Source organism: Urocitellus parryii, chromosome 7 (assembly GCF_045843805.1).
Source record: "Urocitellus parryii isolate mUroPar1 chromosome 7, mUroPar1.hap1, whole genome shotgun sequence".
NCBI lineage: Eukaryota > Metazoa > Chordata > Mammalia > Rodentia > Sciuridae > Urocitellus > Urocitellus parryii.
In genome coordinates, this window is record NC_135537.1 from 177,819,750 (window position 1) to 177,835,814 (window position 16,065).

At 54.5% G+C, this 16,065-nt stretch overlaps 1 protein-coding gene across 2 annotated transcripts; it reads right to left on the reverse strand.

Annotated features, from left to right (window-relative positions):
- Positions 1-4,358: 4,358 nt before the first annotated feature.
- Positions 4,359-12,867, reverse strand: Fdxr (ferredoxin reductase). 2 transcript variants are annotated; one of them, XM_077800686.1, is made up of 12 exons: positions 12,752-12,867; positions 11,924-12,024; positions 8,630-8,719; positions 8,308-8,430; positions 8,012-8,125; positions 7,594-7,695; positions 6,490-6,597; positions 6,189-6,273; positions 5,877-6,073; positions 5,627-5,798; positions 4,913-5,083; positions 4,359-4,779 (listed from the first exon to the last, which is right to left on the reverse strand). In XM_077800686.1, the coding sequence occupies exons 1-12, from the start codon at positions 12,828-12,830 to the stop codon at positions 4,649-4,651; spliced, it is 1,473 nt and encodes a 490-aa protein (XP_077656812.1). In that variant the 5' UTR covers positions 12,831-12,867; the 3' UTR covers positions 4,359-4,648. The 2 variants fall into 2 exon arrangements, with proteins under 2 accessions (XP_077656812.1, XP_026260573.2); XM_026404788.2 differs by having other exon boundaries at positions 8,624-8,719.
- Positions 12,868-16,065: the final 3,198 nt, after the last annotated feature.

Here is a 16,065-nt window from a genome sequence, read left to right on the forward strand (position 1 = left end):
AAAAATGAAAGCCACCTCATTGATGGTCTTATATTGATTACATGTTGAAATAACATTTGGATATATTAAATTAAACAAAATACACTATTAAAATTAATTTCACCTTTTTTTTTACTTTTGAAAATATGGCTATAAGAAACTTTAAAATGACACCTGTGCTCCTATTTATTTCTTTCAGACAGTGTGATCTATAGAAAGGATTCAGGTCCTCTCCTAACCCTAAAGGGGCACTGCCCCCAGAACCTCTCCAAGATGTCCTCCTGGGGGGAACAGAGAAGAGGAGAAGTGGAAGGAGGTTGTGCCTCCAGCCAGAGGGTCTCAGATGAGGGACAGCTGGCATCAGGCAACTCTGTGCCCCACAAAGCAACGGGCAGACAGATTCAAGCAGGCTTGGGCTCCAGGCTCCTCACCAGGTGGCCGCCATGCCCAGTGGCATGCCATCACTAGCCCAGCCACTCCTCCCCCAGCCTCCCACCTCCCCTCTCCACCTCCCTCCCACCCACCTGCCTGTGCCACTGGGCTGCCAAAACTCTCCCCTGGCCCCTGTGTGCCTCCTCAAGTAGGACAACTGTCTCCCGGTGCCCACAAATGAAGTCCAAACAGCTTAGTCTTGGGCACAGTGTCCCCCACATCCTGACCCCAACCTACTGTCTTCCCCCTCATGGATCCCCCAACTCTGCCAGCCCAGTGGCTGCAGCCCACACTGTTCTCATCTCCAGGCCCTGGTTCCTGCTCTTCCCTGGGCAGGAGTGTCCTCTTCCTGACAAAATTCCACTGTCTTTCAGAGCCCAATCCAAATCCTGCTCCTGCCAGTGCCTGCCTTCCTTGATCCATCAGACTCTGGACCTGGAGGGAGAAGACACAACCTCTGGGTCCTCTCCAGGTTGGGAGCTCTGAGCTTGGCCTCTGCAATGGCCCTTCCATCCTGCCCTGCGGCAGGTAGACTGAGGGCCCCTGGAGGGCAGAGGCTTGTCTCAGGGACTCTCTGCCCACCCACTCTGGGTCTCACCCCTTTCCTTAAGGGCCACTAATGTTTGCTGAACACTGTATCCTAAAAACCCTGGGCACAGGGTGGCAAGGTAGTCCTCTGGGGCCTACCTGAGGCTTCCACATGCTAGATGCCTGCCCTTCTCCTGGCTCCCCATACCTCGGACAGGCTCTCCGAAAAGGATGTGCACACGCACGCCCACACACCACACACCACACACCCTCACGTACTCACACTCACACAGCGGACACTGAAGGCTTCCCCCTCTCGCAGGCCTGGAGCTCTGGCCCCAGGAGGTGGCCCCACCCATCCGCGGTGCGCATTCCTCCCTCTAGAGAGGCCCTGCCCACTGGACCCAATGCCCTTGCGGGGAAGCCCCTCCGTTGCCGTCGGGTTTCCCTCCCTCCCTCCCTGGCTCGCTTCTGCCTGGCTAAAATCTGAACCCAGGCGCCAGGAGAGAGCCTGGCCCTCCATCTTGCCCCCACTGTCGGGGCACCTAGTTCTGGCTGCTCCAAGACTAACTGCCCCCTCCCAGCTGATCCCGCTCTGCCCCCGGGGGCACCCCGCCCCCTCCCCTCGGCAGGAATCTTACACTCGGGCTGTGAAGTTCGGGGTATTTTTAGGCCGGCGATAAATAATTCATAGGAAACGTGGCATCAGGCTGCCCCTGCGGGAGGAGGGGGCGCAAGCGGCAAGAGCCACTGTCACCCGCGGCTCAAGGACACTCGCGATGCGGCGGCGCCAGCGGTGACTCCCGGCGCGGGGACCCGCGCCACGCCTCCTGGCGGCCAAACTGGGCACCACGCACTCGGCGCCCCCTGCCTCTCCCCTGCCCCTTGTGGGTGTCCCTGGCCCTTAAGGTCCCCAGCCCAGTGCCCCGGGCTGGGTCTCCATCTCAAGCCCCACGATGGGGGTGGGGAGCAGACCTGGAGACGGCGCTGTGAGACAGGTCCCAGCCCAGGGCGCCCTGGGGCCGGAGCGAACTCAGGAGTCCGGTTTCCTGCCTACCTGTCCCTTTCACATTCTTACTCTTCCGAATTTAGATACAGGTTCAGAGCCACTGGTTCGTTTAGGAACTGGACTGGTTCCGAAATAGAGCCAGTACGATGGCACCCTCTTCAAATCAGGTCCTTTCTTTGATTTTTTCCATGGCCAGGATCAGGATGGAGGATGAGGCCTCCATCCAAGGGCTGGGGGGCTGAGTGCTAAGTCTCCTTGGGCTAGCAGGGCAGGGAACCGGGATGGACAAATGGGTTGAGCATCAAGCCCAGGGGTCCTCTGGCCCACTCACCCAGCAGGACCTTTGAAGGGTAGCCAAACACACCTCTGGGAATTTTCAGGCTGCAAGGTGCCCGCCCGTGCCTTCACAGGTCCTGGCCTTGCCATCCTAGGCTTAGGTACCCACCGCCTTTGGCATCAGGAAGCTCAGACTTCCCCTCCCAGCCGTCGGGGATCCTGGTTGAGAGCCATCCCCCGGGGAACAAAGTGCGCTGGCGCTGCAGCCAGGGCTCAGCCAGCCCGGCTCAGACTCTCCAGACCCCTCTTACGCCACCGCTTCTTTTGAGTCCTCCTAGCTGTGTCCTCCAGGGATCAGGGTGGGTTTTTGGAAGATGCCACCACATCAGAAGCCCACTCTGATTCTCTGAGGGCATAGAAGAGGGAGAGCTGAGAGGGGAGGGCCTAGGGGGATCACAGGGGGTAAGGGTCTCACAATGGAAGGTAGATGCCACAGCAGGTGCCCCATAGACACGGGGAACCAGAGGAATGGGCTCCTGAAGCTGCCACAGCCCCTTTCACCCTCTGGGGTCCTCACCCTCTCCAGCCCCCTCACTCTAGTCAACCCAGTCTCAGCCCCAGGTCCCGGCCCCCACCCGACTCCTGGCCCCAGAGGCTTCCAGCAGCAACAGTTGGGGGACTCTGCAGCCCAGACTGACACATCCCCGCACCACTCACTGCCCGCCGGTACCGCGACGCTAGGAGAAGGGGAGGAGGGCTCGGAGACCCCGGGGACCAACGTCTTGGGAGCTTGGCCCGCGTCCTTCCCTGGCGTCCCCTGTCTCCTCGGCTTGTCTTCGTCGCCTTTTCGCCGCCCGCCCGCCAGGGTCCAAACCCCAGGCCCCGTTCCCGAGGGTCCCTGTCCCCCGGTCGCCCCTCCCTGGCTCCCTGCGCTGTCGGACTCTCCCTGGGTGTCCCGCGTCTGTCTCCGCCGTCCTTGCCCGCGCGGCGCCGGAGTCCAGCCCCAAGTTGGCGGCGAAGTTGGCGCCCCCGTCTCGCCGCGCCCCTGGCAGCCACTCACCGGGGGAAGGGGCGCTGCGCCCGCGCCCAGAGCCCGCGCCGGCCGCCTCCCGCGCGGTGCCTGTCCTGGCGCCACGGCCCCGGCGCGTTGGCGCGCTCGCTGCTAGCTCGGCGGGCGCCTGAGCCCGGCGCGGCGGGACCAGTGCCCGCAGCGCGGCCTGGCAGGTGAGTCCCGCCGGCCCCCGCGCCCAGCCCAAGACCCGCTGGGCGCCGGGGTCCGTCCCGGGCTGGGCTGCGCCTCCGGCTCCCAGGGCTCGCCAGCCGACTGTGGCGGAGCGCTCGCCGCCGCCCGCCGCCTCCGCCCCGCCCCGGCCCGCCGCCCGCGCCCCTCCGGGCCCCTCCAGGCCCCTCCCTGCCGGCCCGCCGGGTGCCCAGGTCCTCTCTCCCCTCTCTGGGACTGTGTCCCCAGACCCGATATCCAGAGGCAAGTGCGGCTATGGAGAAAACACCAGCTTGCCCTGAGCCCTGGGTTTAGCCCTCAGTTCGCTAGCTGTGTGACCTTGGGCCAGTTCATTTCGAGGGTCCCTCAGTTTATAAAGTGAGGCCAACATCTTGGAGCTGCCATAAAACACTGTAAATTGAAATAATCCAGGAACTATTTTTAAAAAGAATCGTGGATCTGGCTGGAAACTGACAGAGGCCGGAAGGCACAGAGAGCCTGCAGAGAGACTAGGGATCCAGGCCAGACCTGCTGGGCCAGTGGGAGGGACCTGGAGCAAGTCGCTGCCCAATTCCCACTCCCACCCTTTTCCTCATCTCAGTATCTCAGTTGTCCTGGGGGCTAACCAGGGAAGGCACCAGGGAGCAGGGCCAGCAGGGCAGGGTAGACTCGGCACTGGCCAGGGATGACCAAAACGTGGGCAGAATAGGGAAGACCACAGTAGTGGAACCAAGATCAGAGAGGGAGCACGCAGGCATGCCAGACCTGACCACCAAACCCAGCCCAAGAGGTCCCTGACCAGGGAGCTGGTTCCCCAGTGTCACCTGGTGACCACAGGCAAGCTGCAGCCAGAACGGTACCCCAGTCTCTTAAAGAAATAGTCCCATCAACCATGGCCTTTGGTTGTAACTGCTTTATTTCCATCATATTCCTGATCAAGTAGCCCCCCAAAATCCAGCAGCAGAGAGGTGGGAGGAGGTGGGATGGGCCTGCACCCCACCTAACACTAGGTTACCTCCTAACCCACACTGGCAAGGACAACTTCATAGGAGGCAGTACTCAGAGACCCCTGGAAAAGGGCCAGCCAAGCCCCCCAGCCTGGGCAGGTGGTGCTGTAGCTGGGGAAGAGTCTGGCTCAGACTGACTCATGCTCCTCCTCCCTGCACAGTGCTCTTCCTTTTCCTGATAGGGACTGGGATCCAGGCTCAGTGCCCCAGCAGCCTCAGCATCTCATGAGGATCCACCAGCTTCTCCCGGGGCTTCCCAGCACCCTGTCCCCGGGAAACCTCCTCAGCATCCAGCTTTTCCCAATCTGAGAAAGAGACTGGTCGGACACCTGAAGTAGAAGAAAGAGAAGTCAATATTGCCACCTCCTCCTTTATCCCCTCCAGAGGACCCTCCTCCCAGAGAGAGAAGCCCAAAGAGAAGCCATCCTCCCACTCCCCAAATCTCAGCATCGGGGCCCAGACCTCGGCTGCTCAGCAGGGCCTGGATGGCTGTGAAGCCCGGCCTGGGGCCTGAGGGCAGCAGCCCGGCCTTCAGGTCCTGTAGCAGCATCTGACTAGTGAGGAAGCTGTCCGTCATGGTAGTGGTAATGACACCTGTGGGTCCCCTCTTCACCCAGCCACTGCAGTAGAGGCCTGAATGGGGCAACAAAGGAAGGGGACATGGCTGGACACTGCTGGACAAGCCTGTGTCCCAACCTATATGCATATGCACACGCAGATATACGACCGAGTCCCCCAGAAGACCCACCAGCTGGGCCCATTATGGCCACTAGTACCACCTTGAATTCTTCTCAACCTGTTTTTGCCATGTTTTTGCCCCTCATCCCTAGGGCCTGTCCACCCCCAGTCCAGAGGCCTTTAGTAACTGTTACTAAATGAACGCACGTGGGTACTTAGACTGGAAGCTGAGGATGGGGGCGCTCTTCTCTAACCCTAGCACTGAGCACAGGCTCGGCCCAGACCAGGCTTTGGTGAAGGTTTACTGGAGGACATAATGACAACATGTCCTAGTGCTTGGGAACTCCTTCTAGGGCCAGGGTGGGCTGGGTCCTGGGATAGGGTCTGCCTCAGAGCAGGTTCTCATAGTGTGTCACTAGATGAATGAGTGGCCCTGGGGACATCGGCCTTCCAGCTCCCCACCATAATTAGGTACCCAGTCTTCCCATACCCTCTCACCTGGCACATCCACAACCCGGCCCTCTACATTGGGGATGATCCCAAGTTTGGAGTCAAAAGGCACACTGGGGTCAATGGGGCGGCTCTTATACCCAACGCTGCTCAGTACCAGCCCGCAAGGGAGGTCCTCCGTGTCTCCTGTGGGCACTGCCTGGGTGGCCTCACCGACACCCTGTTGGGGAGAGTGCAAGCAACAGCAGGCTGGATGGGCAGCCTAGAAGGGAGGGGTCCTTGGTAGCATGAGACTCACCTCCAGTCTGGTTACCGCTAGGCGGATGCCTGCTGCCCGTCGCCCATCTGGAGAGGGCAGCACCTGCTGGGGGCTTCGGAAAAAGCGGAGGCCCCAGGCACGGGTGGCCAATGCCTGGCGGGCAGCCCCCGCCCCGGGCTTCTCTGTGGCAGTTTGAAGCAGCAGTTCCATCAGCCGCTTCCTTGGACGGGGAACCTCTGTCAGCAATGCAGAACATTTAGGGTTGCGCCACTCCCTGAGTCCTCCCACAAGCCTTCTTTGACCTAAGCCATCCCTCCCTTGTGAGCCGGGGGCCAGGCCAGGGCCCCTCACCCTTGATTCTGTCCTGGAGGCCCAAGAAATCTGCAGGATCCAAAATGGGCCGGGTTCCTGGCAAATGAATCATCTCTCGAAGCTCCTTGAAGATGGGGAGTGGGGAGTGGGGAGGAGGTCAGGCCCTGAGCATGTCCACTCCTGAGCCCACCCAAGTCTAGTCCAGGAGGGGGGAAAGCACATGGCCCTGGGGGCCTTGTTCTATCCCAGGCAGCAGCACTCCCAGGGGCTGAGCCACCCCATCCCCCAAGGGAAGACCCTCTATCTGGGACCCTGGCCCCTCCTCATCTGACCCCTGTACCTTAATGGTAAAGGCCACTTGCAGGGGTCCACGCCGGCCCACTATCCACACAGTCTTCACCTGACTCTGCCTCAGCACTCCCAGGGCAGCTTCAGTGATGTCTGTTTTCTAGCACAAAAGGAGGTCCTTGAAATCATTGGACACCAACCTGGAGAAGGGGACTCTCCATTTGGTCATGTCCCAAACTCTTGAGCAGAAAGCTGGCAGCCCAAAACTGAACCACTGCTCCCCCTGGTGGTCAGATGAAGCACTACTGCAAACTGCAGATTGCTCCAACTAGCAGCAAACCCTGACTCTCAAGGAACAAGTACTGAGAGTTTACCATGTGCCCAGCACTAGGCAAGGTCAGTCTATGTGAGCAAAACAGACATGGTTCTGGCCCTCATAGAGCTTCTTATTTGGTGAAGAGAGAAATATTCATCAAATCTCATCAATGAGTGTGAAACTGCAGTGCTGACAATAGGCTATACGTGAAACAGAAGTAGACTGATCTGCCAGGCACAGTGGCACACACCTGTAGTCCCAGTGGCTTGAAAGGATGAGGCAGGAGGATTGGGAGTTCAAAGCCAGCCTCAGCAACTTAGGAAGGCCCTAAGCCACATAGCTAGGCCCTGTCTTAAAATAAAAAGGGCTGGGGATATGGCTCAGTGGTTAAATGCCCCTGGATTCAATCCCCAGTACCAAAAAAAAAAAAAAAAAAGTAGACTGATCTGTGAGAAAAAGATATTACAGAGGAAGTGGACCTATTCATGGAGATCCTGGAAGGCTTCCTGGTGGCAAGAATAACTAAGCCAATGAACTTTCACAACTGACAGGAGGTGAGCCAGAATCTTCCAAGCAAGAGGGACAGTGTATGCAAAGGTCCTATTGCACATTTGAGCTTAAAAAAAAGAAAAAAAAATCCCTTGAACCAGAGATGCTGAAGGTGAAGGGGAAATGATATAAGATGAAGCTCACAGGGCTGCCTTCCAGAGGGCCTCTGCCTGGCTGGGCACCTGAGGAAACAGGTGCTAAGCTGGGCTTCAGGGAGGAGGCCTCATCCCTGCAAGCAGGGTACCCTCCCCTCAGGGTGCCTTCACCTGCAGCAGCTGACCTCCCACTCACCTCCAGGTGCTCATGTGGGGTCAGCAGGATCCGGGCTACATCCAGAGCCACATTCCCCTGCCCCAGGATCACGGCTGTGTCACAGCTCAGGTCTGGTGCCAGCTGCAGGGAAAAGGTCTTATAGTGTGCCCCTAGCCTTAGCTCTAGTCAGGCTAATCTCATTTGCAGACACCTCATGCCCAGTCCCGGTTCTGAAAGTCCATCCTACTTGAGCATCAGGTGGGGCCCTTCTCCCCCAGCTGTCCCCACCTCTGCCCAGAGTCCCTCCATGGCTGACCTGCCACGCCTGTCAGTCCATCTCTCCCACCTCCTCATCTCACTCCTCACTGCCTCCTCCCCCAGCTCTGGCCTCTGAGGGCTTCCCTGGCCCTGCAAGGGCTGGGGAGGAAGTGGCAGCAGGAGTACTCCCCAAACTCACCTCCCGGTTCTCAGGAAGCCCATTGTACCAGCCCACAAAGGCCCTGGCCGAGCATACACCAGGCAGCTCCTCACCGGGAATCTCCAGCCTCCGGTGGTCCTCTGCCCCATAACTCTGAGGAAAGATCACAGGCCCAAGGCCCAGAGCCCTCAGCACCAGTACCACAGGGCCAGGCAGCCCCACCTGGTCCCCAAGGATCCCTTCAGGAGCTTCCATTCTGGCCTCAGCCCTGCCCCATCCGTGCCTCAGCTACCATCCTCCAGCCACAGTCTCCCCACCAGGGCCCTCACACTCACCAGCACCACCGCATGGTAGGCACCCTGCAACTCAGGCACTGTCACATCTTTGCCCACCATCACATTTCCCCTGAAGGCACAGCGGTCCGATCGGGCAGTCTGGGTAAAGGTGTTGATGACATTCTGCCAGTAAGCCCCCAAAAGGGAGGGATTAGAGGTTGAGGCAGCTCCAGGGACCCAGTGTCACCCTCACGCCTGCCTGGGTTGAACCATCACAGGGGGCCTAGGGTCATTCTATCCAGCCAGGGAGCCTCCTTGACCTCCTTGTCTGGACCAGTGTCTCCAAACACCACCCTCAATACTCAGAGAGACCCACCTTCACCTCGGGATGGTCAGGTGCCACACCAAACCGCACTAGGCCGAAGGGCACAAGCTGCTTCTCATAGATGTCCACATGGGCCTGGGTGTGGTGCTGGGAGAGAAGGCACATTTGGGAGGGTGGAGGGAAAAGCAGGGCCCCCTTGGGTCCTCCCTTCCCCAGACAGAGCAGGAGAACTCATCTCAGAGAGCAGAAAACACAAAGAGGCTTTGACTATCTATGAGAAGAAAGAGTGCCCCTTGTCTCCTCTTCTGTCCAGAGAGCTCAACAGGGGTATGGGGCAGAACGAGCAGCAAGACGGGCTGAGGTCAGACCTCAGGAAGGATAGCCAGCCATGAGATTGGGAGAAATGTGGCAAAATAAGGAGAGCTGAAGCTTCCCCTCCATGGAGTTTAGTATCAGAGGTGCATCATCTACTCAATTCAGATCAGCCTTGCCCTCCGACCCTCTGACACTTCTAGAAATACTCAGCAGGTCTGATGACTTCAGAATCACCTTCTGAAAATTTTTTTTTTTAATGGTTTTAGGGGTTGAACCCAAGGGTAGCTTCACCACTGAGCTACCCCTTTTTATATTTTGAGACAGGCCCTCAAATCTGTGTTCCTTCTGCTTTAGCTTCCCAAGAAGCTGAGATTAGAGGTATGTGCCACACTACCCAACCACCCTTTTAAGTTCATACCTACCCTTAGCTCTAGTCTCCAATGTCATCCTACTGGAACAGGGACCAACAAGATAGGAAATGGGGACATAGCAGGGGCATGGGCAGGGGAGAAGGAGGCAGAAATGAACTTATTCCCAGTCTTAGAAAACAGTTTCACTCTAACAGAAGTTCCACATTGCCTGTCCTCCTGCGGCACCCTGAGGGGCTGTAGGGATGGCACAGAGCTGGGACTGGGCAGATAAGCCTGGTCTGGCTCTGCCACCAACCAGCAGCATGAGCCTTGCAAGTCCCAGGACTTCCTAGGTCTCAGGTTCTTCCTCTAAACTGAGAAGCATCAGGAGGTCAAGATGGTGAGACATTTTGGCCACAAACCATCTGGGGTACAGCAATGGGGCTCCTATGGAAGACACCCTGGCTTGCACTCCCACATAGACACTTCCTGTAGTACCTCCTGATTCAACGGAATGCAAGGCCTAGGAGCTCCTGCCCTCAGTGCCTCAGCTTTGCGAAATCCCCTCTTTCCTCCATTCCACTGCCTGTCCACAGCCATGGCCACCACTAACTGGCTCTGTGCCACAGAGAAAGTTTTCTAGTTTCTCTGTACAATAGAACATCCCTTCTGGGTCAGGCTCAAGGTAAAATGAGTAAGTCCTGAAGCTCTTGGCCAAGGCCTGGCCCGACAAGGGCATTCAATCAACGTAAACTATCATTACTATCACTACCACTGTTGTTACCTGTCTTTTGCTCCAAAACCTTCCTTTGCTGCCTGCTGCCATGGAACAGTTCAAACTGCTCAGCCTGGCAGTCAAGTCCTAACATGACACAACCCAGCTGTCTTTACCTTCTGTGCTTTTCTTTGTTTGGGTAAGAAGGCTCTCTCCAAGGTCACCATCATAACACCCCTTATCTCACCTGGCCAACCCCATCCTCCAGGAAACCCCCTCCCTTACCCTCATAGTTCCCCCCATCCCTCTGGCTGCTCCTTCTTGGTTCCCCTTCCCTCTGTTCTCCCTCTAACAAGGACACTTTTGGAGGTGCTTCTAGTCTGAGACCCTCCTTTCCCCAAGTTCTGGGGAGGTTTTACTGACTTCTTCCTGATCTCAAATTATGGATCTCTTTTTCCTTCTCCCTCTCCCTCTTCTGCCCAGTCCTCTCTCCAAGTCTAACCCTGAGACCCTAGGCTGTCTTACCCAATGCAGACATCCTGAAGCCACTGAGATAAAACCATACTGTTGTCCCCCAAATGTCTCCCCTTCTGCTCCTATGCTTCCTTTCACGCCTTCCACCCAGAGCTAGCCCCTGGGTCTCCTTGCTCATCTCTTTCTGATCCCTAATCCTTATCCCAGTCCTGCCTATGTCTACCCTGCAAACAGCAAGTACAACTGAAATTTAAAATGAGGTTCTGGGCCGGGGGTATAGTTAGTAGGAGTGCTTGCCCAGCTTGAAGAGGCCCGGGTTTGATACCCAGTACCACAAAAAAATGGGAGGGGCTCTGTGGTCCCCCAGATGGTATGAGCTCCCTGGCCTCCATCCCAGAGCCCAGGCTGTCCTCCTGCACCCATGGCCTTGCATTCCAGGCTGACTCCTCACACACCAGAGGCCCTTCCCATAGCCAGTGGCCTTCAGTGCAACTCAAATGCACCATACACCTATCACTGAGCTATATCCCCAGCCCCTCACTTTTTTCTCCAATTTTATTTTGAAACAGGATCCCACTAAGTTGTCCACATTGGCCTCAAACTTGGATCCTCCTGCCTCAGCCTAAGTTGCTGGAACTATGGGCACGTGCCACCACACCTGGTAGGAAAGAGCTTCTTGTTGACCCACCTGGTCTGGCTCACTCTGCTTGTATCATTTAACTAGCTCTGTCACCCATGTTGCTTGGGAAGCATGTGTAGGCCACTTCAACAGTGACCAATTCATCCTGGTCTCCATGAGACCTTTCCTAGTTTCAGCACTGAAAATCCCTTGTCCCAGGCAAATCAGGACAGTGGGCCACCCTATCTAATCCCAAAGCCACCCTATCTTTCTTAATCTGCATTGTATATAACTAATATATTCATCCTTTCTTCTGTCTCTCCAAAGACACTCCAAGTTCCTCCAAATCTAGGCCACTGACTCATCTCAGTTAACCTAGGTCTCCCCCTGCTCTAGTGTATCTGGTAGCCTTGGCAAATACTGAAAGCCTTGAGACCTTGGCCTGTAATGGGGAGGAGCCAGGCATCAGGAGGACTGGAGCTGTGGGTGAGGAGGGCACAGCAAATTGGATAAAATTACAGAAAGCTGGGAGAAGAAGGTGCCTCGAAATGCAGGCTGTCAGAGACAAACTGGAGACAAGGAAAAGAAAAGATGAGGAGAAGACAGCCAATCTGGAGGGCTGTCTAAGGAGCATAAGCTCCTTAGAGTGCTGGGCCAAGGAAGCACAGCTGCCCATCAGCCACTGACAACCAGCTATAGTTGAGGACCTAAGGTGGGACTCCCCAGCTCTAGGTAAGAAAACAGGTAAAAAGTATACAGCCCAGGTGGGCTGGGAGCCTCTTCCTCATCAGGCAACCCCCAAAAGGGGTAGAGCTTGCCCTTGGGATGGAGCGACAGGTGAATGAATTATGGGGATGAAGCCTGAAGAAATGGCTTACCTTTAGCAGGTGTTGGGCCGTGTAGAAGCCAGCTGGGCCACTGCCCACCACACAGATCTGGGGATTCTTCTGGGCAGAGAAATGCCGGTAGAAGCCTGAGTCTGGGCAGAGAAGGGGAGCAAGGTCAAATCAACACTCTAATCCCAAACCAATTTCAGTAGAGTCTGTCAGGAGATGCGTCTTGCAGAGCTTCACCCTCCCCTGAACCTTCCTTCTCCTTTTTCTCAAAGCTTTGGCATTTACAGGGTTCCTCACTTCATCTGAACCCCCAAAGGCTGTGTCTTTATCCAGATACCCACACCTTGCCCATGAACCTATGTCCTGTCCACAACCCTCATGGCCCCTGAAGCTTCCCTGCCCAGAACTTTTTCATTTTTCTTAGAGAGTTCCCTACCCAATCAGCTATTATCCCACATCTTCCCACTGACTCCATAACATCCCAACCCCGCCCACCCGTGGGGATCTCCCCACAAGCCCCTCTCTTGCTTCTTTTAACTCCCCTCTCTCCTTAGAACTCGATATTGCTCCTACAGACCCTGTTTCACCTCAAATTTCCCTGTCTCCACACAGACCTCTGTGTCAACCCCGTCTCACACACGTGGACCTCATGGTCTCTCCTTTCAATCTTTGCTAACCCCCGTCACATCCGTGAGGCTTCACATCTCACCACGCAGGCCCCCATTTGCCCGACACCACCCCTCACTTCTCTATGAATGGGCTCCTTAAGTCTCTCCCCTCTCCAGCTCAGCCCAGCAACGCGGCGACCCTTACACTTCGCGCTCCCAGGCCTCCCGGGTTCCCATCCAGCCCAAAGTGCCCTGCACCTACTCGTGGAGTTACTAGCGGAAGGTGGTCGGATTCGTGGCCACCCCAACCAGTGCCACCAGCGCCAGCAGCGCGGAGCCATAGCTGGGACCTGCTCCCTGTGACTGCCCCGCGCTCGGCGTCGGCTCGGCCCCGCCCTCCTTGACTCCGCCCCTGACCCCGCCCCGTCCGACTTCTGATCCCGCCCACACGACTGGCCCCGCCTCACACTCTGGGAAAGCACAGGTTGCGGCTCCACCCACTCCCCCAAAGAATTCCCGCCCCCACGAGAGACCCGCCCCAGGGTCCACCCACCACGGCCACAGTCCCGCCCCTCAGGACTTCAGGGCCGTTAGAGACTTCAGATGTTTCTCCCCAATCTTCACCCTCCCTCCAAATACCGGAAGTCTAGAGTTGGAGGACAGCGAATCCCCCACCGCTGCTCCAGTCTCTCTGGAAGGAGGGAGCCAATTAGAAAGGAGTTTATTTCACTGAAGGGTCCTAGTCGCTTACTGATGACGCAACGCGCGTTTGCCTTACTGAAGCGCATCCTCCTGTGTGGTCAGCCTCAGCCAATCAGGACTCCAGCTCTAAGCTCTCCTCCCCGCCCATTGGAGGGACGCAGAGTCGGGAAGTGCGGGGAAGCGGGCTCTCTCCCTGAATCTCGGCGACTTTCGCTTCAACCCCGGGTGCTGTCCAGGTCGGGCGAGGAAGAATGTTAGACCCTGAGAGCTTGTCCCGCCCCTCTTCCTTCCCCATTATAGGTGAGGAAACGCGGGTCGGGGGAGGCAGGGGGAGTTGTTTGCCCCAGGGATGCGAGCGGCGAGAACAGGAGGTTAGGGGCTCCACCCCACTCCCCAAAAGAATGTAAACTGGGCCCATCTGCTGACCCCGTAAGCTTTGTTTTCCAAAAAGCAATTCACCTGCAGCCCTGCCTGGCTTAAGTTGACAGGATGAACGCAGGCCTGGAATGCTGATAAGAAGAGCACAAGTAACACTGAAGGGACTTTTGTGACTCTTACAGACTAGATCCCAGAACAAGGGAAGAGTCGGAAAATTCCCCTAACCGTAAAATCTGTTAAGAACAGGTTCCAATTAAAACTGGTCAGTATGGGCCAAAGGGACCTAGAGTTGTTAAGGCATGGGGACTTGAAAGCCTGATGACATCCTGTTGTCAAAAGGCAAGAGGTGGACCTGGGCAGAACTTTCTGGAAACTCCCCTGGGATCCCAATAAAACTGGAAGGCGGGAGAAGCTTAATTCCTCTCCTCTTGGAAAGGACCCATTCTCTCCCTTGAGGGTGTCCCCTTTTACCTTTTCCCATCCCTTCTGATAAACTCAAGCCTCTTACTCTAAGTGACATATTTAAAATCTTTCTGACTTTATGGCAGTTTGAAGAGGCGCCTTTGTGCTGTCTCAGTTTCCCTGAAGGCTCAGCTGTGTAACTCTGCCTCCTTCCTGCTTTTGTCCATTAGCCCGAGGACCAGGGTGAGCTATCTGCCTCAGGTGCAGAATTTAAGGGGGCACCAAAAAATTCAGCAATCAGGATAAATAATACATATTTTAATATTTAGTCCAAAACAATGTCCTCCTGTAATTTTTCAACACTACCCTGCTTGCCATTTTTAATTATTTTAACTGAAGTATAACATACAGAAAAGTTCACAAATCAGAATGTACAGCTTGGGGGTGTAAATATGTAACCACTCCCCCGATTGAGAAATAGAGCATGGCAGGTATCCTAGGAGTCCTCTCTTCCCAACTTGTCACTCCCCCTCCCTCCTGAGAAGTAAATACTATTCTGCTCTGTCATTGTGTTTTATGGCTATCTCACTAGTTGGTGAGTATGCATATTGTGGCTTGCAAGCCAAGTGCTGCCCAGGGGGTTGTTTTGTATGATCCATGACATTGGTTTTTGCTTTTTTGTTGTTGTTTATGACAATTGAAGCTTTTTTTTTCATTTTTTCAAAATTTTAATTTGTTATATATGACAGCAGAATGCATTACAATTCATATTATACATATAGAGCACAATTTTTCATACCCCTGGTTGTATACAAAGTAGGGTTTTTGCTTTTTAATTTTTTAAAAACCTTTTAAAATATTTTGTGATATAGGAAAATTACACAAATTCAAGTTTCAGTGTTTATAAATAAAGTTTATTAGAATAAAGCCATTTTCATATCTTTACATATTGTCTCTAGCTGTTTTTGTGCTTTAATGGAACATTTGAGTAGCTGTGACAGGGATCACATAGTCCACAAACCCCCAAATATTTATTATCTAGCCCTTTATGGAAAGAATTTGATAACCTCTTCACTAGTTGTAAGTTCCATGAGGGTGGGCAGCCTAATCTCATTCACTCCTATTCCTGGAGTTTCAAACAGGGCCTACCACCCAATGCACATTCATAAAGAATTTGTCTTACTGATAAAACCATTGATTATCCATTCACACAGGAGAACAAGGTGGAAATGCAGAATCAGTCACCCAGAAAGCTCTATAAGGTTCCCTGCCCATCAGAGGCAGTATGTCTAGCGGTTGAGAACATGAATACAGAGTTCACATCTTTCTTTTGCCACTCATTAGCTATATAACATCAAGAAGTTTACTCTCCCTGTCTTTTTTTCCCCACCATCTGTAATATGAGGAAAAAATTGTACCAACTTTTGAAGATTAAAATTAGATGATGTCAGTTAAAAACATCTGCTACATGTAAAATAAATATTATCATCAATATTGTCGCTTCCCACATACCTCTGTAAACTAGACCACGGTATTTGCAAAACCCTAGAAGCACTTCATTTCACTCCTGTCACCTCTCTGCACTTCTCAAGTAACAATCATTCCCAGCTCACATCCTCAGAGTAACAGAAAATCAAGCTTCAAAGAAATCAAATGACTTATTTCTAAGGTGCCTATGATACATCCAGCTGCTTGCTGCCCATACCCCATTCAGGCCCAGATCAATAACACTGAGTCATTGGTTATGTATTTGGACGGTTTTAATCATTAGCCTGGAGTATGAGAGTGGGGCCTTTCTCCTGACAGTGCATTTTTCATATGGAGAATTAGCTGTTTGATGAATCACAGTCCTAGACCTTAAGACCATTTCTGTGTGGCTAATGCATTTCAAAAGAGAAGCAACATCATATAGCAAAGCAGTAGGCTGGGGCAGCTGCCAAGCCTGCCTCGTTCCAGGAGGGCTGTTTGGATCCAAAACTCTGCTCTGTCAGTGAGCCTCCCAGCAGGGAACAGATGGCATGTTCAAAAGGGGTGATTGAAGAGAGTTTAATGAAGAAATAAAGAGGTGTGAGCAAGGTTAAGGGACCAGAGAAG